The sequence below is a fragment of the Alligator mississippiensis genome, chromosome 14 (assembly GCF_030867095.1).
Source record: "Alligator mississippiensis isolate rAllMis1 chromosome 14, rAllMis1, whole genome shotgun sequence".
NCBI classification, from domain to species: Eukaryota; Metazoa; Chordata; order Crocodylia; family Alligatoridae; genus Alligator; species Alligator mississippiensis.
This window is the reverse complement of record NC_081837.1, coordinates 28,588,919-28,609,675: the sequence shown is the minus strand read 5'-3', so window position 1 is coordinate 28,609,675 and position 20,757 is coordinate 28,588,919. Positions and strand designations below refer to the sequence as shown.

Genomic DNA, 20,757 nt, shown 5'->3' with positions numbered 1-20,757 from the left:
TCCTGGGAATGTGACTGGTTGGAGTGGGAAAGCCCCTGGGTAACTGAGTAGGCCAGTCTTGACAATCCTGGCTTCAAAAGTCTAGAACTTTAACACTCTTCTGTGAAAAAGATGTGATGTCTGATAGTCTGAGGAAAATCAGGTCAGCTCTTCCTGAATCTAAGGGCAGTGAAACAAGACAAGTGTATTTGATACACTGCTCCCACCACAGAACACAAATGCTTGCAATGTTTTGCTTTGAACAGCAAATGAACCAAGGCTCAAAATCTGTAATTTGGCAAGAAAATAAACACCCCTCACTAAGTTTTCCATGAACTCCTCTAGCATGAGAACTGCCAACTTACGATCTCTTGTAAACCAGGACAGCTCCCAACCCCTGAAACATGAAGCTCCTTCTCTTCTTTGCTTTGTAATCCACCTTTTACTGTACAGGATATGTTACACAAAAGTCACAGAACACCAAAATTAACGTACAATGGATGTCTTTAAGTGCCAACCCCTTTGTGCATATACAACATTATGGCACAGTCTGTAATTATACAATCTGAGAATTTCTCCAATATTACAACCTGTCATACCAATCTCATCTGCAGGCTTAGATCTACATGTATGCCACATTTTTCTAGTGTGTGCATGTCAAAGAGTACCTAAATGTAGCTGCTAAGTCTCACAATTTTATCACAAGGTTTACAATATTTGATGTTCTTAAAGTTCCAGGTCCTGGAGTCAGAGGATGTCAAGAAAATCCAGCTTTCCTTGAAAAAAGTAACTTTCTACTCTAGAATTAGAGAGCAAAGCTTGACAATATGAAAGGAGGACAACCTAAGGTCTCCAAAAACTGCAGGCAAAAAAAGATTTCTGAGTGCTATTTATACTGCACTGATATAAAAATAGGAAAGACTTCCTTGAGTAAATTACTGCAGAAGAACTATAACATAGAAGTAAAGAAAACTTTATGGAGCAAAATTAGAGCAAAATTTGCCTACTATATGTCCAAGTCTGAGCCAAATCCTATTTTGTCGCCAAGATGTAAAAATAGTATTTAATATCACTTCCACAGAATTTACAACAGATTCCACTCTATAAGACTAGGCTTGGCCAACTGTATATGCGCAAAATGGTTCCACTACAGCTACTAAGCCATCTAACTCTGAGTCTGCCTGCTACAGCATATTCACTCTGTGTAAGCCTCCAAAACTTCATTCAGAGAAATGCTCTGATGGAAGAGAACCCATCTACCTTTTCAGTTCTCTGATTGGGTCTCTTGCCCAGGAAGCAAGAGGCTCAGGTTCCAACTCCCTTTCTGAGGGAGTTTGCACCTACAATTCACACGTGCTCTGCAAAGTAGCCAAACCAGCATGCCATGGGCTAGGGAAGCCTGCAAAAACTATCCTCTTGAAGCTGGCTTGGTGGGCAGCCAAGAAGGAAAGATATGTAGAAGCAGACAGAAAGCACATAAAGAGAAGCCAGTCTCTGTGGCTGGGTTAGGCACTGGCCTGGAAAAAAAGAGCAAGCCATGGATTTTATGCCCTGCTCCTGCTCCCAGTGCCATTTCTGTGTTTTGTATTGAACGCAGCATAACCTCAGAAATCTGTTTTTCAAAATTCCAGAATTCTCAAAAATCTGGCACTTCAAAAATATATACTACATCAGGGGTTTTCAACCTTTTTTGACCAGTGTACCCCAGCGGCCGGTCGCGTGGGCGGCGGGGGAGGAGTAGTAGCAGCAGCACGGGGTGGTGGATGGCGGCAGCAGCCACCGTGTGCAAGCTTCCTTCCCTGCATCCAGCCGGCCGGGCAGCGCCAGACTACGCACTTTTCTTATATTTCAAAAACCCAGGATTTTCACATTTCCAGCAGGTGCTAGGTCCCAAGGATGCCAGATTTATGAGGTTATACTGTATTCCTAGATCTCTCCACAGGCACTTCAAAGCTCTTGGTCTATGATGTTCCTGAGAGCAGCTGCTAGGGATATCCCAGAGCAGCTTCACCACCACATTTCCAGACCTGGTATGTGTGAAGGGGAGAAGATGGGTAGGAAATGCTCATAGTCCCAGCAATGGTGGGGATGCAGCATACACAAACCCACTGAACCCAGCAAAGTACATAGAATCCATAGTCGCTGTTCATTCAAAAGCATGGCCAGGGGAGTTACTACTGTCTTCTGCATAGTAGAGTAGCATTTTACACACTTGACCAGAAAGTGGAAGACCTGAGTGGGAGGCTCTCCTCAGCCACAGCCCAAGAGAGTGCTCCAAGTACTAAGCTGCAGCAGATCCTGAAGAGAAGTGCTCTCCACAACCTCTTGCTGAAGAAGCTGGACAGCCAACACTACAAGAGTTGAGGAGCCAGAGAGGCTGAGAGCAAACGAAAGATAGTCAGGGCTCTGTCCCAGAAACAAAATAAATGCACAAAAAAACGCCCCATGGAACTCAAAAAACTTATATACCATTTCACAGAGCTCTTCTCTGGCTGTTTTCTTTTCGAAGTGCAATGATCTGCACCAGTGGCGATGCATAGGGGGTGCACATGCACCCCCGAGAGCGCCAGTGTACCCTGAGACTGGCCGCAGTTGTCACTTAGGCAACGGGCGGGGGGGGCAGGCAGGAGCGCCGGTCCCCCCCCACCGCAAGCACCAGCCACCTCGGTCAGTGGGACTGTCTGCAGGGGGACTCCCCCCAGTCAGCAAGATCGGCCATGGGGGGAACCCCCCTGGTCCCCCACTCACTGACTGGTCACCCAGGGGCCACATGGCCTCCCTGACTAAGGCGGCACCAGTCGCCCATAATCTGCACAAAAGCCCACCACAGAGTATGGCCAAGTGAAGAAAGTGCAAACTTCTGCAACAACTTTCTGCAAGTTTTCTTCATTGATTTCTCTAGTTCTTGGATACAGGTTTTAACAAGCAGTCATAAGTGTAGCAATGCAGTACTAGTATATATAATACCACTACTGTCATCCTCCAGTGGCTAATAAATAGGGACACCAGAAGCAACAGCCAACACTGACCTCTGGAGTGGGGCAGGACTTCGGACTGTTCTGCACCGATTCTGATTTTGAAGAGCTTGATTGGGACTCCATTTTCTTGGCCGGCTTCTGTGAGGCACCAGCACTTGGGAGTGGAGTTTTGGTGACACTAGGTGCAGGGTCAGAGACCTGAGGTAACGGCTCCAACTCCCCAGTCCCTTCATCATTCGTTGTCTTAGTGCACTGAAGAACAGGAGATGCAGGGGCAACATCAGGATCTGAAACCAAGCATTTCACTGGTTACTCCAAGCAGAAGGAAGAGGAAATGAAAGCTGTGAGCACTCTGCTGTCTTTAGCATAGTCAGTCTATCTTGAGGGGAGCTGTCCAGAGACACAGTTAACAGGACCATAGGAAAGTAGGGCTGAAAGGGGCCTCTCCAAATCTCAGCCCTGATCCTTCTCACACCTCACACTTTTGTCACTCAGGGGCAGCCCCACTGAAGTCACGGGATGAAACTAGTCTAAGGGAGGGAGAATGAAATCTTCAGTCCTACATGCTACCATAGGACAGATCCTATCTGCATAGGAGTTGGGAAAGCTTCTAGGCTTCATTATGACTACCTGGTCCTGTGGACTTTTCTGCCCCAGCCCTAAGGGTGAAATAACTTATACCCTCACAGTCCCAAGGTAACCACACGCCAGTCAAAAACTGGTGAAGTATAAGTGCATGCCATCCCATACCCAATGTCTATGTCAAGGAGGGAAATGGGGGCAGTTGGATCAGGAGCTGGCTATGTTGGCTTTACACTGATTGATCAGGGTCCCCTCTCCCCTCGCTGGGGGAATTCTCAGCTTTCTTGTTACAGTCATATGCTCATTAATTTGTCCCACCTGAAGAAACAAAGAAGCTGGGCTGGGAAAAGAATCTGGCCTAGAGCCTCTATTATACTATGGAGCTCAGCTGAGCAACGCCTTCTCATGCCCTAGAGGGAAGCACTCAAGTCAATGCATATTGACCCCTCACTCTCAAGTAACATATTGTTCAAACAGCTACAGACAAGTTTTCAAGTAATATGGTAGAGTATTATATAATCACTTTCTACAGTTTCATTTACACTAATGCTTTATGATGTACCCTTTCATGGTCAAATGTGTTAAGTATCTCTTAAAGACTCAGAATCTACCATAACTTATCAGTTGGTTTTAACAACTGAAATGTTAAACATATGTAGTTCCAAAACATAACAGATCTCAGACAATTGTTCATAGGTTTTTCAAGAAAGGCATAAGAAAGATTTAAAAAACTGCCAGTATTTGTCCCAAATGTTTCTATTTTCCAGGGGGATACAGGGAAATCTACAGCCAGGAAAGCCAACAGACAATGTATTCACGATCAAAACACCTATCAGCATTTCCAGTAATTACCCTTCTCCCAATGAACACCCTGTGGCTGCGGGGTGGAAGAACAGGGAGCAAGTGGAAGATCACAAGTCACCAACGTGGAGGTGAGAAGGTCAATCTTTCCTGTTTGTAGACGGAAGTGTTTGAGTTCCTGAGACAGGAGACTGAACTGTTCTGTTTGGCTGCGGCACTGATCCTCAAGGTCTCTCACCCGGGCCTGACAAGGAAAAGTAAAGGCAGAGTAAGGCACAAGAACAGCCCTAAATTGGCAACAAACCACCGAATGACAGTTACCTTTGTTGGGTCCTTCCACACAATGGAGCCCCAGAAGGGGCCTAACAAATCAAGCTGCCCAGGGATGGTCCATACAGGTCAGCAGCCCCCTGTCAGTCAGCCCTCTGAAAATCCCACCCTCGCTAGCAAGCTTGGGAAACATTCAGCTCTAAAACACACTGATCCAATACTCGAAATCCACATTACAGGAAATGACTGCCTGAGGATAGGGAGATGCAAGTCAAACCAAGGCTTTGATATGGGGCACTTGGGGATGGAGTGTGGATTTTCACTGTTGTTTCAAACATCAATGTCTGATCTCCAAAAGGGACTGATCTATTAACTCTCCATCCACCCAGCTACACAAAAGGGATCCAGGGAGTCCCTGTGTGATCCCAGGACTCCAACAACCTCCTCAGTGTCATCCTCCTGGCTTTTGTCCCTCTGACAAGAGACTCTAGACAGCCCCAGAGCAGCAAGGACAATGAGGGACAACATCGCATCAGGCACAGGAAAGGTGGGAAGTAACTGTTAGCAGAGGAACCTTTGAGGACATCTAGGGGTTCACTTGCAGGGAAGTGAAGGGCTTGTTTACACTAGGAAATGAGTGTGAATGTTCATAACCTCAGCATTTCCATCCCTGCCTCCAACTTTCCCCTCCAAAATAGAAATAACACTGCACTCCTTTGGCCCCTGAACCTAGAGTGGTCCCCTTCCTACACACCTGTCTTCTCCCGAGATGTGGGCACACACATTCCTAATGGGTCACTGTTTGGCTGATCTCCCCATGCTGAGTTCTCACCAGAACAGGAGAAACCAAGGCTCACAGTTCATCAGTATTGTAGGTGCTCAGGCTCCCCAACTCCTTCCAATAAGCAGGGGAGACTGCCAGCCTGGCACTATAGCATTGTAAACATTGCCAAAAAGATGCCAGCCAGCTTTATTCCAGATCAGGTTTTTCAATGTTGTTCCTAGTTTCCACTGCTAATCATTAATGGCTCTGACTACTCTTCACTCTTCAATATCCAATGAGAGCAGGTTCTGTTCATTAGCTATGGACCTCTATCTAATCCTAAATTATTCCATCTACTCCCCTTCGCCTCCAGGATTCCCAATAGTTCTACAATATTAGTATCATAGTTTAATAGGCATCAATTACATAATGAAAAAACTTGCTGTTCTCAATGTGGCAAACCCCACTGAATCAAAACATTGAAAAATCATGAGAATGGCTTAAAATCATGACTTTTAAACTAGAAACTGGTTGCATTTTTTGTATTTTTTTCTACTTTCTGAGGCTGTAAGTTCATTTAAGTTATATTTTCCAGCTTTTCTTTGCAGCCATGAGAGCTAGAAATTGCCTTTAAAAAAAAAAAAGCTGGGAATCTTCATTTAAATGTTGTTCTCTTAAGAACTAGTCTTAAGTAAGACAGCAAATATAAAGTACATGCCAAGAACCAAGAGAAAGAACAACACTTCTCATCCCTTTTTCACATTTTATATTATTTTAATCTCACACTGAAGAGAATAGCTTCAAAAACCTCAAACGAATTGTTAGATGCACATGAATTAGAGGTACAGAGAGTTTGGAATAGGTCTGATAATCTCAATAAAGCTCCCAAAATCCCATTTGGTTAGATTTTGTTGTTGTTGCTGCTGCTGCTTTGGAAAGAGAAAAGGTTTTTAAATAAGAAGTGCCCTGCTCTGCTGAAGCAGCAGTGGTAGCACCTATAATTACTAGTTTTGTTTTTGGGAGATGACATCATGCAAGGCATGATAGAAGTTTAGTTTAAATATATGCATGAGGCAGTAAATTAAGGTTAAACTGCAGGAGGAGGATGCCCTGCTTGGTAAGATCGTATCAGTACCTGCATGCAATCCAAAGTATTCTGTCAGCAAAGAAAAGAACAGAAAAACATTTAAAACCGTACAAGCAAAAATATCAAGAAACAGCAAAGCATAACAAATTCCTCAATTTGGGTAAAATTATTGTCTCCATTAGTCTGCAGCATGTACCAGGTTCCTTTCTGACAACTCCTAAATACATATCAACTTCCACAGGCTAAAACATGAAAGAAGCTGCTATATAAACCCTGCCACAAAAACACATTCTCTGAATCATGAAGTGTTTTACGGTAATAGCTTCTAGTCTTATGTCTCAAATTCATTTCTCCCAGTCACAGAGTTTTAAGGCTCACTATTGGTTTTAAATACTCTCACCTAAATTTTCTCCTGAAAAAGAGCTCTGCTCTGCTCTGCTAGATATGAAAACTACGAAAGTTTCGACAGCGTCTCTTGCATAAAAATGCAAGACAATGGCTGGGGCAAGACTGGGTTGTGGTAACAAGACAGCCACAAGAAAATTAAACTCCGCTAATGTTTGCAACCCATTCGGTGTCAAGACAGTGAAGCATGAGGTACCCAATACCAGACCCATGCCATAAAATAATAGAAGTGATGGTTAAAACTGTTGGCAGAAACCTGACACTCAACATATATGAATCTGCAAGCTAAGAAAGGGAGAGAAATAGGTTAAGCCAGCGTAACTAGAAAAAGGCAAGGAAACTACATGTACACTTTAAATGAACTAGCAACTAAAGAAGTCAAAAGACTAAATATGTATCTCAAGGAAAACCTGTAGAAGGTGCAGGTACAGGAAAAATGTCCTGTACGTGACATCCTCACATTTCTCAAAACAGACATCCAATGTCTAAGGTGTTACAAATGTCTCAATCATTCAGTGTATGTCTGGAGCTTTTTAAATGGACCATCACCAGTACAAGCTATTACAAGTTTGCCCCACTGATAAACAAATACCCAAAGACAGGTCCAGTAACCAATACCTCTAAGTATCCTGTTTGACTACTCCAGGCCCATCACATGTAATTGAACTTTAACTGCAGTGGCTGCGTGAAAAACACAAGTCTTCACACCTAGACAAGCCCTAAAACAGGAGCCAGGTGATTTGAGAATTGTAAAATGATGGTCACCCTTTTCCTCCCTGTTTTGTTCAAACTTTAATCAGCCAACCATCGAGGAAAAATGTTTTGAAGCTATACAGTTAAACAGTATAAGAACTAAGCAGATTGGCCAGCAAAGTGTGTGCAGTCCAGGGAAGACCAAGAAGCCATCCTGCCACCCAGCTGATAAGTGAAGGATCCACGCTGTGAGGCTGTACAAGAACTGCTTCCTGCCTGCATTGGGTAAAGATCTGTTTGCAGCTAAGATAATACAAGGACTAATAGCTCATTTTATATTGGGACAGAGTCTTTCTGTAATTCAGTTTTGTAGCTTGTTGGTAGTTATTAAAGTAAGCCTTGCTGCTATTCATCAACCAAGTGTTGTGTCAATTCTTAGAGCACTAGGTTTAAAAACCTGTTTTTAAAGTGCAATGTGCTTAGCACCAGAGAAAGCAAGACTTCCAGGTTTGTTGCCTGCACTTCCGCCGGTGGCAGCGATTGGCCACTGGTGCCACCCCAGTATCATGAGGCACCAGTCACCCATGCCTTCACAAATAACACTCCCACACTTCAAAAATAGCATCTCATGATTTACATTCTAAATCTCTTGATTTTTTAAGAGTTTGTCTCTGGTTTTTGACACGGTGGGATTGGCAATACCAATTCCCCTACTAAGTCTAGAAGGGTATAGCACCTCTCCTAACCCTGGTTACTGTATCTCAAAGTTCAGGGGTGGCTACTAAATCGGGTGTGAGAGTAGTGGTTCATTGTTATACTCAGATTCCAAGTCAAAGAGCAGACACCAAGTTATGGATGTGAAAGCCTCCCAAATCTAGTAATCAAACTCTTAGGCTCAGGCACCTTGAAACCTCCCAGACATCAATCACTGAGGCATCTCAGAATGAAAACTCAAGTTAGCACAACAAAAGGAAACAGGCAACAGTGGGTGGTTTGCTACTCTCAGTATTCAAACCCAGTCAGCTTTGAGATAGTGACTAGGTGAGGAAAATGGCAACGGCCCTGAAAAGGAACTAAGCTGGTTTGAATGCTTCTTGGACAGGCATATCCAAAGGGTAGTAAAGAGAACCTGCACCTTCACCATCTTCACCCCATGCAGATTCCCATAAGAATCAGTGCTCTCACTGTTCCAATTCAGCATTAATACGCACCCCCTAGCAGAACTGGTGAGACATCACACGGTCAAATACCAGCAAGATAGAGATGAGACAGTTCTATATATCACTCTTTCAAAGAGAGAGAAATGCCACTGATACTTACTACCCCTATACTGAACCAACTTACAGGTGAATGAGGGCTGATTAAAGCTGCTGGCTGGCTGAGGAAAACCCTGTGAAGATCTGCAGCTATGGGCCTGTCCGACTGTCAGACACATAAGCAGAGCTCTTGAACTCATGTCACAGCTCCTCCTGGACCCCTGGTTAACACCAAACTCTCACAAAACAGCAGGCACCATACACGTATTCTGCCATTTCTAACTGTGTCCCACTGTTAAAGATAATACTCAGCCTTGACAATTCACACTTCTATGGGATTTCAGCTGCCTTACACTGAAGTCATTTCCTTCAGCTTGGAAACTTCAGCTCTGAGACAACAATAACTGAGGGAACAAGCAGCGGCTCACTCCCTTGGTATCAAACCCTCACTGCATCAGCTTCCCCCCTACAGTTTCAAATAAAGAGTCAAGTGTCAATCCTTCATTGTGGATCTAATGAGTGAGGACAGGATTTTGCAAAGGAAGCAAGACTGTTAATCACTTCTCTTTAGTGGCACAATGGAGCCATCCACAAGGGGAAAGCCTGTTTGAGCAAGCATCTGAGTATTGCTAGGAAGAGATCCACCTGACAAAGAGAGGGAAGGGCATCTTTTCAGACAGGCTTGCTTACCCAGTGAGGAGAGTTTTAAACTAGGTTCACCAGGGCAATGAAGACCAAAGCCCTGAGGTAAGTGGGTGACCTGGAGAAAATGCAAGCAAGAGTGGGCAGCAGGGGAGGCATTCTTATTTGTCCTGAGAAAGCAGGGCAATCAGCTCGTTACCTGAGGTGCCTGTACATGAACGCACAGAGCCTGGAAAACAAGCAGAAAGAAGTGGAAGTCCTTGCACAGTCACAAAACAATGCTGTAATTGAATAACAGAGACTTGGTGGGAGCTCGCATGACTGGAGCAGTGTCATGGATGCGTACAAACTGTTCAGGAAGGGGAGAAGAGGAGGAGTTGCACTTCATATAAAAGAGCTGTTTGATTGCTCAGAGCTCCAGTATGAAACTGAGGATAGGCCTGATGAAAGTCTCTGGGTTAGGTTCAGAGGGGAGAGCAACAAGGGTGATGTCATGGTAGGGGTCTGCTATAGACCACCAGACCAGGAGGAAGTGGTGGATGAGGCTTTCTTCAAACAGCTAGTGAAAGTTTCCCAATCACAGGCCCTGGTTCTCATGGGGGACTTCAATCACCATGACATCTGCTGGGAGGGAAATACAGCAGTGTGCAGGCAATCCAGGAACTTTTTGGAGTGTAATGAGGACAACTTCCTAGTGCAAGTGCTGGAGCAGCCAACGAGGGGCCATGATCTTGACCTGCTGCTCACAAACAGGGAAGAATTGGTGGGGAACGTAGTCGTGGATGGCAACGTGGGCAGCAGTGATGATGAAATTATTGAGCTCAGGATCCTGGGTAAAGGAAGGAAGGAGAGCAGCAGAATAAGAACTCTGGAATTCAGAAAAGCAGACTTCAACTTACTCAGGGAACTGATAAGCAGACCTCCCAGAGTCCTTTCCAATCATAACTTTCCATGATGTCACCCATTCATTTTCCGCTCCACTGTAGTCCAAGGGCAGGGGAGCACTAGCATATGTCCAGTGTCATTTCCCCTTTGTTTTCTTCTCCTAAAAGGAGATCCTGGCCCCACTGAGGTTAACTGAAGTGTTACCATTGGTTTCAATAAGATCCAGATTTCAGCCCTTGTGACTTGCACTCTGCTAAGTGCACTATCAAAACTTTTCATATTATACTAAATATAATAGTAATAGCAGTGCCAAAATGCTTGGTTCTGTTTGATGAACAGTGCTGCAGCCCATAAGCCTGCAAGGCTGTTTATCAAAGTACATGCAACTCCTGCAATCAGCCCTGAACTGAGCTTTCCTCTACAGTCATGTCTAACCAAACTGATTATCTTCTATGATGACATGACTAGCTTTATGGATGCAGGAAAAGCACTGGATGTGACAGATCTTAACTTTAGCAAGGCTTTTGATACAGTCTACTACAATATTATTGCAAGCAAGCTAAGGGAGTATGGGTTGAATGGACTGTAAGGTGGATAGAAAACTAGCTCAAACATTGGGCTCAAAGGGTAGTAATTAATGGCTTGCTGTCTAGTTGTCAGCCAGTATCAAGTGGAGCGCCCCAGGGGTTAGTCCTGGGGCTGGTTTTGTTCCATAGCTTCATCAGTGACCTGGAAGATGGGATAGAGCGTAACCTCTGTAAGTTTGCAAACAACACCAAGCTGGGGGGAGTAGTAGATACACTGGAGGTCAGGGCTAGGATTCAGAGGGACCTTGACAATTTGGCATTTTGGCCGAAGTCTCAGGAGGTTCAATAAGAAGTGCAAAGTCCTGCATTTATGCAACATGGAGAAGTGCAAAGTCATACTGAACCACTGGCCATTGTACAGGCAGGGGAATGACTGGCAAAGCAGCAGTTCCGCAGGAAAGGACTTAGAGGTTACAACAGACAATAAGCTGAATATGAGCGAACAGTGTTCCTTTGTTGTGAAGAAAGCTAACAACACACTGGGCAGCATTAGTAGGAACATCGCCACCAGATCATGGGAAGTGATTCTTTCCCTCTATTCAGCACTAGTGAGGTCACATCTGGAGTAGTGTGTGCAGATTTGGGCCCCCAGTACAGAAAGGATGTGGACACACTGGACAGAGTCTAGTGGAAGGCAATGAAAATGGTGAGGGGGCTGGTATACATGACTTCTGAGGAGAAGCTGAGGGAACTGGGCCTGTTTAGTCTACAGAAGAAAAGACAGAGGGGATTTAATAGCAGCCTTCAACTACCTGAAGAGGGGTATTGAAAAAGAATGGAGATAGACTGCTCTCTGTGGTGGCACATGACAGAACAAGGATCAATGGTCTCAAGTTGCAGCAAGGGAAGTTTATACTAGATATTAGGAAAAACTCTCTCACTGTGTGGGTAGTAAAGCAGTGGAACAGGTTACCCAAAGAGGTTGTAGAATCGTCACCCTTGCAGGCTTTTAAGACCTGGCTGGACAAAACCTTTGTGCAGTGGTCTAGTTGAAGATGGTCCTGCTTTGAGCAGGGGTTGGACTAGATGACCTCGTGAGGTCCCTTCCAACCCTAATTTTCAATTATTCTACAATTCCTGGGAGCTGGTCTGGAGACTGGAGATCTAACTCCTGTTGGTTCCAAGAGCTACTTCATACCTCACACCTCCCTGTTCCACATAAAAGCTGTTTCTCCAATGCACCTTACCCAATAAAAGCACAGAGCATGTAATATAAAAGAAAAACAAACATAGAGAGATTTCCTCCTAGAGGAGATTCACAGAAGAGGAGCAGGCATGACTGATATTAATTATGCTGTTTATTGCAGCACTGAAAGACACTCAGGTGATGAATATTCCATACTGTATCCAGTCCAAGACCTGGGCTGGACTTAACAGCTGCTCTGCCTTTCTGACAGACATCTGTGCGCCACTGTTGTGAGACTGTTCAGCCACTGGTGCTGTTTTGCTCATGCTGATGAAGTCACATGCAAAATGCAGAGCAAGACAATATTAAAGGATGCGAGATGCTTAGCCTGCATATATCACCCTGACTCTGTCTTTCTGTCTTACCTCTAATAGCTGTACTGCTCCTTCATGCTCCCTTTTTGCCTCAGCCTGGGCCTGGGGTCAAACAAGAGACAAAAAGTGTGTCACAAAGCATCCTTCAAAATCTCACTTCTGCTACCATTATCTTAATAAGCATCTTATAGGTTTAAAAACCTGAATAGAGAAACTTGACTGGAAACATCCTTGATCTAAGCCTTGTTAAGTTAGAAGTTTGCATGAAAACAACTTGCACTGACCAGGTATCAGGGCTGCTCTGCGCACTGACACTTCCCTGGAATAGTGTATCTGGTGAACTTGCACATACCTCTTCCCTGCACAGCCTGTCCCTTCAAGGAAACACAATGCAGAAGTCCCATCTGTTTGTAGGGAATCAGAGAGTTAAAGTGTTCATTTTCTCACTCTCTCTCACTCGCTACATACCTGCTGCAGCCGCCTGACTTCCTCTTGTTTCTCCCGCAGTACTAGCAGTGCTTCTTCATGTTCAACCTCCAGCTTCTGCCTTCGCTCTGCCACATCTCTCATGTGCTAGAAAACAAGTCGCGCACAGTTTAGGAGAGGTTTTATTAAACCATTGCCTTCTGGATCTCTCCCAAGGGGCCCTATCCTCCAACAACAATCTGATAGGCAGCAAGTTGTTTTTCTCACACAGTAACTAAACAAATGGGAAAGCAAGCTTCTTAATGGGAGTGGAGTTCCAAGAACACATTAGGCAGGTCCTCTGCCTAACATAGTTTGCTCTGAGTTGCACCAGCAATACAAACAGTCAGAGTTGCCTCAGACACTTTCACACTGCCGAATTCCTCTGCCCCCTTGCTCCTCCTCACTTCAAAGAGAGGACATCAAGCAGCAACTCAGGTCAAGAAGCTTAGGGCCAGAACACACAGCGCGCTGGCCAACCCTCATCTGCAAAACCAACTCCATGATATCCAACATAACTCAGACAGCCTTGCTGGACAAGGCTGAAGATATGAAATGAGATGCTCCCAGCAGAGGCTAAAAAAGCTTCTTCTAAAAGATTGTCTAGATAACAAAGGCCACAAAAAGCAAAACTGTATATAAATAGCCCAAACAAACCAGGAAAACAGACTTGTTGCTACCATTATCCCCTTTCCTGTAAGGCCATTCAGAACAATATTCAGCATCTTTGCAGCACCTCCAGAGGCCTGGGCCTTACTGACCTTCAGCACCTGCTCTAAATTCTCCAGCTTGGTTTGGAGTCCTTGGCTCGTCTGAATCGCAGAATCCCGTTCCTTAGTGACTAAAACTACCTGCAGCTTCAGGTCGGCATTCTCGGATTCAACCTGTAAAGGAAAGGTTACTGATTCATACAAATGGTCTCAGGCACTCTTTGAAACAATAGCAGAGGTCCATCACTTTACACAGCTACTCCGTGGTCTTCCATCAGCCCATCTTCTCTCCCCTCCAACTGGTAGTCAAACATAACCAAATATTCATATATTTGTATGGGGCTTTAATCTGTTTAACAGATATTCATTCACCTACTGAGTTTTTACTATATTTGTCTCCCCTGCAACAGGTGGAGTTTTCTGGAGGGGATTTTTCCTTGAGAAACCTTGGAAACTGTGCTCTGTGATCTGGAAAGGGTAGGACTAGAGGCAGAGAAGCATGCAAAACCCCACTATAACTTGATACAACTGTTGTGCAATCACCTCTATTCACTATGGATTGTGCAAGAGGCCAGTCCTTCATCTCTAATGGGAATGTGCCATCACTAAGTTATTATTAGCAGTTCAAATCACCAGAGTAAGGCAAACGCCTCCTTGCTGTACAAAGGCCTGATTAATATGCAGAAAGAGCTAACCAGCAGGAAATGACCAGACTTTGAGAACAGAGGTTTGCTTTTCTGGCTCATCTGTATTTCATATGCTAAGAGAAAGAGCCAAATTAAAGAAAAAAAGACACATCTTTGAAATGCATCTGCCCCTTCCCTCCAATCCCAGCACTAATTCTTTATCAGTTCCCACTCACTTGTGCACATTTACAATATTTTTATAAGCTTCAAGATGCATTTTATGATTACTGTACTGTTCTGCACAGCAAATAGCTGCAGTCCATATGGACAAGTCTTTCCTGTCTGTTTTCCATGTTACTCTGTGAATCTGGGACTACTTTTCTTGCGACTATAATGCAACTGATTACTAGGATGTAATACCTTAATGGGCACTCTACAAACATGGAATGATAGCTGTCTCAGTGGGCACCTTAGGGAGGATTCACCCTGATGGGTGTAGGTGGCTATCTCCTTCCCTGCTTCAAGATCTTTATTAGGCAAGGCAGGTCTAACTAGCACTTGGGGCAATGCCTTGCTTTCTTGACTATGCCCTCCTGGGGCCAGCACTCTCTTTCAGGGGTAACAGTAAACCCATCTCACATTTCCCCATTGACAAGCATCTTATGGCCACCTCTCTTCACTTTAACCTCCCCACGGTGGACTCTGTCCTGTCAGGGCCTTCACCACCTCCGTGACAACTAAAACCCGTGGACACTCCCCAATGTGGGGAATCCAGGCCATAGTTTTATCCTAGTCTAGTAATAACCTCTGCATAATACAAATGCTTTGCAAGTTCAACACAAAGGAAAAGTTAATACTCAATTTAGAGGAAAAAATCTTCACTGACTACCTGTCCTGCCCATTCAGCCTTCTCATTAAGTCGAGAGTTCTGCTCAGCCAGTCGTACATTTTCACTTTGCACCTCCTCCAACTGGAGTTCCTGTCCAGAGAGAACAAGTATTACTACAGTCAGGTTCTCTGATTAACTAAAAACAGCTCCCTGATCTTCCCAAACTAGACAGAAAAGGTAAGCTCAGGGCTGACTAAAAGAGCTGCATGCATCTGGATAAACACAGTTGCAGGCTTATTCAATGCAACACCATTCAAAGAACTGGACCACACATTTTGGCCCTGCTATTACTATTATATTATAATATACTAAGTTCTGACAGTGCACTCAGCAAAGTACAAGTAACATGAGCTGAAATCTGGATCCTACTGAAGCCAGTGGCAACACTTCAATTAATCTCAATGGGGCCAGGACCTCCTTTAAGGAGAAGAAACCAAAGGGGAAATGACACTGGACATTTGCTACTGGCCCCACCTGCCTGCCCCCAGACTAGAGTGGAGCAGAGAATGAACACCTCTGACATCAAGGAATCATAGAAAATTATGGTTGGAAGAGACCTCACAAGGTCATCTAGTCCAAACCCCTGCTCAAAGCAGAACCATCCCCAACTAGATCATCCTACAAAGGCTTTGTCCAGCTGGGTCTTAAAAACTTCCAAGGATAGTGATTCCACAACCTCTCTGGGTAACCTGTTCCACTGCTCTATTCATAGATTCATGGGGATGTTCCACTGCTCTACTACCCTCCTAGTGAGAAAATTTTTCTTAATATCAAACCTAAACTTCCTGTGGTGCAACTTGAGACCATTTCTCCTTGTTCTGTCATCTACCACCACTGAGAACAGTCCAGGTCCATCTTCTTTGGAACCACCCTTCAGGTAACTGAAGGCTATTAAATCCCTTCTAGACCAAATAAACCCAGATCCCTAAGCCTCTCCTCAGAAGTCATGTGCCTCAGCCCCCTATCTATTTTCATTTCCCCCTGCTGGACTCTGTCCAGTATATCCACATCCATTCTGTACTGGGGGTCTCAATTCTGCACACAGTGCTCCAGATGTGATCTCACTAGTGCCGAACAGAGGGAAAGAATCACTTCCCACAATCTCTTAGCGATGCTCAGACTAATGCAGCCCAGTGTGTCGTTAGCTTTCTTCACAACAAGGGCACACTGTTGGCTTATATTCAGCTTATTGTCTACTGTAACCCCCAGGTCCTTTCCTGCAGGACTGCTGCTTAGCCAGTCGTCCCCCTGCCTGTACAATGGCCAGTGGCTCTGCAGGACTTTGCACTTCTTATTGAACCTCCTGAGATTTCTTTTTGTCCAGTATGCCAAATTGTCAAGAACTCTCTGAATCCTACCCCTCACCTCCAGCTTATCTATTACTCTCCCCCAGCTTGGTGCTATTTGCAAACTTGCTGAGGATGTGCTCCATCCCATCTTCCAGGTCACTGATGAAGCTATGGAACAAAACCAGCCCCAGGACTAACCCCTGGGGCACTCCACTTGAAACTGGCTTCCAGCTAGTCAGCAAACCATTAATTACTACCCTGTGAGACCAATGTTTGAGCTAGTTTTCTATCCACCTTACAGTCCGTTCAACCCATACTCCCTTAGCTTGCTTGCAAGAATGTTGGAGGAGACTGTAACAAAAGCCTTGCTGAAGTCAAGGCATATCACGTTCACTGCTCTTCCCATATCCACAGAGCCAGTCATCTCATCACAAAAGGCAGTCAGGTTGGTCAGGCATGACTTCCCCTTGCTGAATCCACCAGGAAGCACCATTCGCATCACAGGCACTCCCGCACCTGGCTCTCACTGGAATGAACCTGCAAGCCACCGTCTCCAGAGCACCAAACCAGGACCTTGGTGGAAGCCTCAATGGTGAGTGGTCCTGCCTGGACAGACACCTCACAGTTGCAAGCAGAGGAAAAGCTGGCAGTGGCAGTGGCTCTGGCATTGTGACATCCTCCAATCATTTATCTGGGTCTCAATCTGTGGCCTCTCTCTTCCTGCCTCTCTTTCCAAGCAGACCTTCTCTAGCAAACTTCACTATAAGCTGCCCTGTTTGATGCTCCATGGTCCTGAAAGGTTCCCTTTTCGCTGATAAAGCTTGCAATGAAGGAAGGTTAGAGAGAGTTTCCAGGCAAAGGCCCTAGCAACCTCCCTCTCACTCTGGACTCTAGTTAAACAAGGGACTGAGACCAAGACTTAACAGCTGAATTTGAGCTACTTACACTAAATACACATAGGTTAGCTACCCTTAGATGAAGAAAGAGCTTACCTTAAAGGCTCCCTTTCAAAGAGGAAGACGGTAAAGTGACCTGTGAACTGCTTGCAAACTCCCCTGTTTGTTGCCCCTGTTCTGTAGGCAGCAAGCATACTTACCAGTTCTTTGCATCTTTTGTGCTTTTTCCTCACTTCGTGTTCAAGGTTTTCACATTTTTTACGCTTTTTCCTGAGCTCAAATTCCTGCATAAGAAAAACAAAGGAGGCCACGGAGAAATACTAGGTCAAATACAAACCAGCAACCTAGATTTTCTCAGGGGGCCTATAAAATTCAAAACCAGGTTCCCTAATCATACAAGCTTTTTCTCTCTTTTCTCTGCGAAAAATCGCTATGAAAAGTACTTGGAAAAAAGTGAAAGTGCATTTTTAAGAAGGGAACAAGAAATACTCGAGCCATATAACTCTTTTATGGGTCCCTTTCTTCTTCCCACCTTTTCAAATCTGGACACAGCTCACTGGTTTCACACTTGCACTGCACTGTCTAACTCAGTTGTTCTCGATCCCAATCACCACACAACTGCAGCCCATGTGACATCCTGTTAAAATATTTTTTTAATGGATACACAGGAAGTAAATTGTGCGGGGGCGACCCACATAACACATTGAGAGCTGCAAGTATGGCCCACTATGGCAAATAGGTTAAGAAACACTGGCCTAACTTCTGTCATGCTCTAGAAGGGCAAGACATAATACAGCAGTCAGCACCAGTAGGGTGTTCTGAGCGCTCTATTGTTGAAAAAAGGTCTGTACAAATTATTTTACTTTAACTGAAAAAACCCACTAAGTCAGCCAGGCATCAAATCCAGATAGTTACCTAGCAGTCAGGAGAGAGATGCTGTCTCTAGCTGCTTGCTACCTATTTTAGTTCTCCTGCTACTATACATTTTATCAGACTGTAAACTTGGATAATACTATGAGCAAGCCTAGTTTACTGAGATAGTTCAGACAGGGAAGTGAGATGATTGTTGAGACAAGTTCATGACAGGACATACATATCTCAGGTTGACAAGAGGATAAGCTCTGTGCAGGAGACAGCAGGTTCACTTGGGTTCCCTTTTAGTTTTTGCCAAGGTGTTGAGCTGCTAGTGGTGCATCTAGTACATGTTATTCAAGCAAGCAGTCAGCAAAACACCTTAGGACACTTTAACATGCATAGGGAATCATTTCGAAGGGGGACCCACCAGGTCCTATACCTCAGCTGTTCTTTCTCAGCTGTTTTTTTTACATAAGCCAGTTCTCCAGCCCCTCCCATCTCTGCAGACCAGCTGAACCTAGAAACACATCACCCCAAAGGTCATGGATGCAAGAGAGATAAAAGAGGAATGCTCTACCCAGTTACCCTAAAACAAACTTCTTTGAAGTCCCAGTGGAAAATCCCAAATAGGCACATCAACTCACCAACTGCTCTCGTTGCTGGCTATCCTCTTGGTCTGCTAATGCATTTTTCAAAGGGAAGTTTTCAAGTTCTACACAGGTATGGCCCAAAGGTAGCACTCCTGGCTCCACCTGGAGATGGAGAGAAGTCCCAGCAGACTGTGAGAAAGAGTCAGGACAGCATAGCGCAAGAGGGAGAGCTTTGCTGTCCACAGAGCCTAGAGCAGCAGAAGCCCATCAATATTTCTTCTCTGCGAGTGTTTGTGTGCTCTCCTGGGTGGAATTTCACCCAAAAGAGCACACAAATACCAGTAGACTCTCCCTATGCCTGAATAATAGTGTTTCTACTCAAACGCTTACAAAAAACAATTTTTTCAACCATTTGGTTGGTCTAATAAATGATAACACATTTACTCGATGAACCTCATCTGTCTAAGCACCTATAGAACCTCACCAAGAACGTGAACTACCTTCTACAGAACTTTTAAGCCACCTGTGACAAAATAAAGACAAAGCAGCCTTTAAAAAAATAACAACTCTCTAGGTTACTTAGCTATTCAGAGTTTCAAAAGAAGGGGACTCTGCATCTAAGCAACTAGCAAAACATTTTCTCCCTTTTTGATTAGCTGGAGCACGGGAAGCCCTAAACAACTCTTGCCAAGTGCTTTATGAGTCAATTTTCTTTTTGTATTTCTAATTGTCTTGGGGATAATAAACTAGCCCTGAGGAAAGAAAGAACTCAGGGTTAGCATTCTCTGTCTAGTTCCTGTGGGATGAAACCATCCACCAGCTCAACCTGCCCTGTTAAATATGATAGACAATTATGAACAATTAGCCTTTCTAGAGTTAGAGTTTTCTTCATAGAAGGGGCAAAAATCCCTAGTTCTCTGCTAAATTATGTGGGCTGTTACCATAAAATTTCACACTGAATTTAGGCACCACTTGAATTTTCTGGGCAGTTTATTTCTGTTTTTTCCCAGAGGCCCAGGGAACATAGGGAAGACAACAGATTACATGAAATCAGTCCTGAACAAGGGAGGGATCTCCTACAACACCTGGACGCTTTCAAATCTACTAGACCAGATGACCTGCACCCAAGAGTCCCGAAAGAATTGGCTGAGTGTATAGCAGTGCCACTGGCCAAGCTGTTTGAAGAATCGTGGAACTCAGGTATGGTCCCAAATGACTGGAAGAGGGCCATAGTGCCCACTTTTAAGAAAGGGAAGACGGATGACATGACAAACTACTGACCAGTCAGCCTAACTTCAGTCCTGGATAAAATACCTTTGAAAAATTTGTTAAAGGAGGCCATCAATGACAAGCTGGTAACTGAAGGGGTGTTAAGAAGCAACCAGCATGGTTTTGTCAAGGGTAGATCGTGTATGACTAACCTAATGTCCTCCTACGACCAGTTAACTAGCCATCTGGATGAGGGACACAAGGTTGATGTCATTTACTTAGATTTCAGTAAAGCCTTTGATTCTGTTTCCCATGAGATTCTCTCAGTCAAACTGGAGGGTACTGGGCTGGACCAGTCTGCAGCGCCATGGGTGGACAACTGGCTTAGGAGGTCACTCGCAGACCTGTATTCGATGGGATGGCCTCATCCTGGAGGCCCATCTCCAGTGGTGTCCTCCAGGCAGGGACTGGTGCTTGGACCTGTGCTCTTTAATATATTTATTAACGACTTGGATGAGGGGGTGGAAAGTAGGGCTGTGCGAAGCTTCAGTCACTGACTCAATTCAATTCAAATCCGAATCAAATCAGGAGACCCTTTAATCTCTCCGAATCAAATCAGAACCCTGCAAATCAATTAGGAAAGAGTCAATAATTCGGACATAAACACAGCTTTAAATGTTTGTCTACATACCTTGAGGTACCAGGCGTGGCTCATGAACTCTGAGATGCTGGGGCGGATGGAGCATCCCACAGTAGTGGAGGGGGGGAGGGGGGGGTGTCTGCCACTGAGCGCACAGGGG

At 44.7% G+C, this 20,757-nt stretch overlaps 1 protein-coding gene across 11 annotated transcripts in view; it reads right to left on the bottom strand.

The window, feature by feature from the left end:
* TSPOAP1 (TSPO associated protein 1) overlaps nt 1-20,757 on the bottom strand; it is a 197,076-nt gene that overhangs the window by 74,721 nt on the left and 101,598 nt on the right. For 10 of the 11 annotated variants that reach the window (XM_059717356.1, XM_019486347.2, XM_019486348.2 and 7 more), the window contains exons 6-13: nt 18,803-18,910; nt 17,504-17,587; nt 15,119-15,208; nt 13,655-13,777; nt 12,897-13,001; nt 12,480-12,530; nt 4,392-4,584; nt 3,009-3,244 (exon numbers count right to left, since the gene is read on the bottom strand). In XM_059717356.1, coding sequence (XP_059573339.1) covers nt 3,009-3,244; nt 4,392-4,584; nt 12,480-12,530; nt 12,897-13,001; nt 13,655-13,777; nt 15,119-15,208; nt 17,504-17,587; nt 18,803-18,910 — 990 coding nt within the window. The remainder of the gene's footprint in view (nt 1-3,008; nt 3,245-4,391; nt 4,585-12,479; nt 12,531-12,896; nt 13,002-13,654; nt 13,778-15,118; nt 15,209-17,503; nt 17,588-18,802; nt 18,911-20,757) is intronic. The other variant, XM_019486345.2, reaches the window with a different exon arrangement.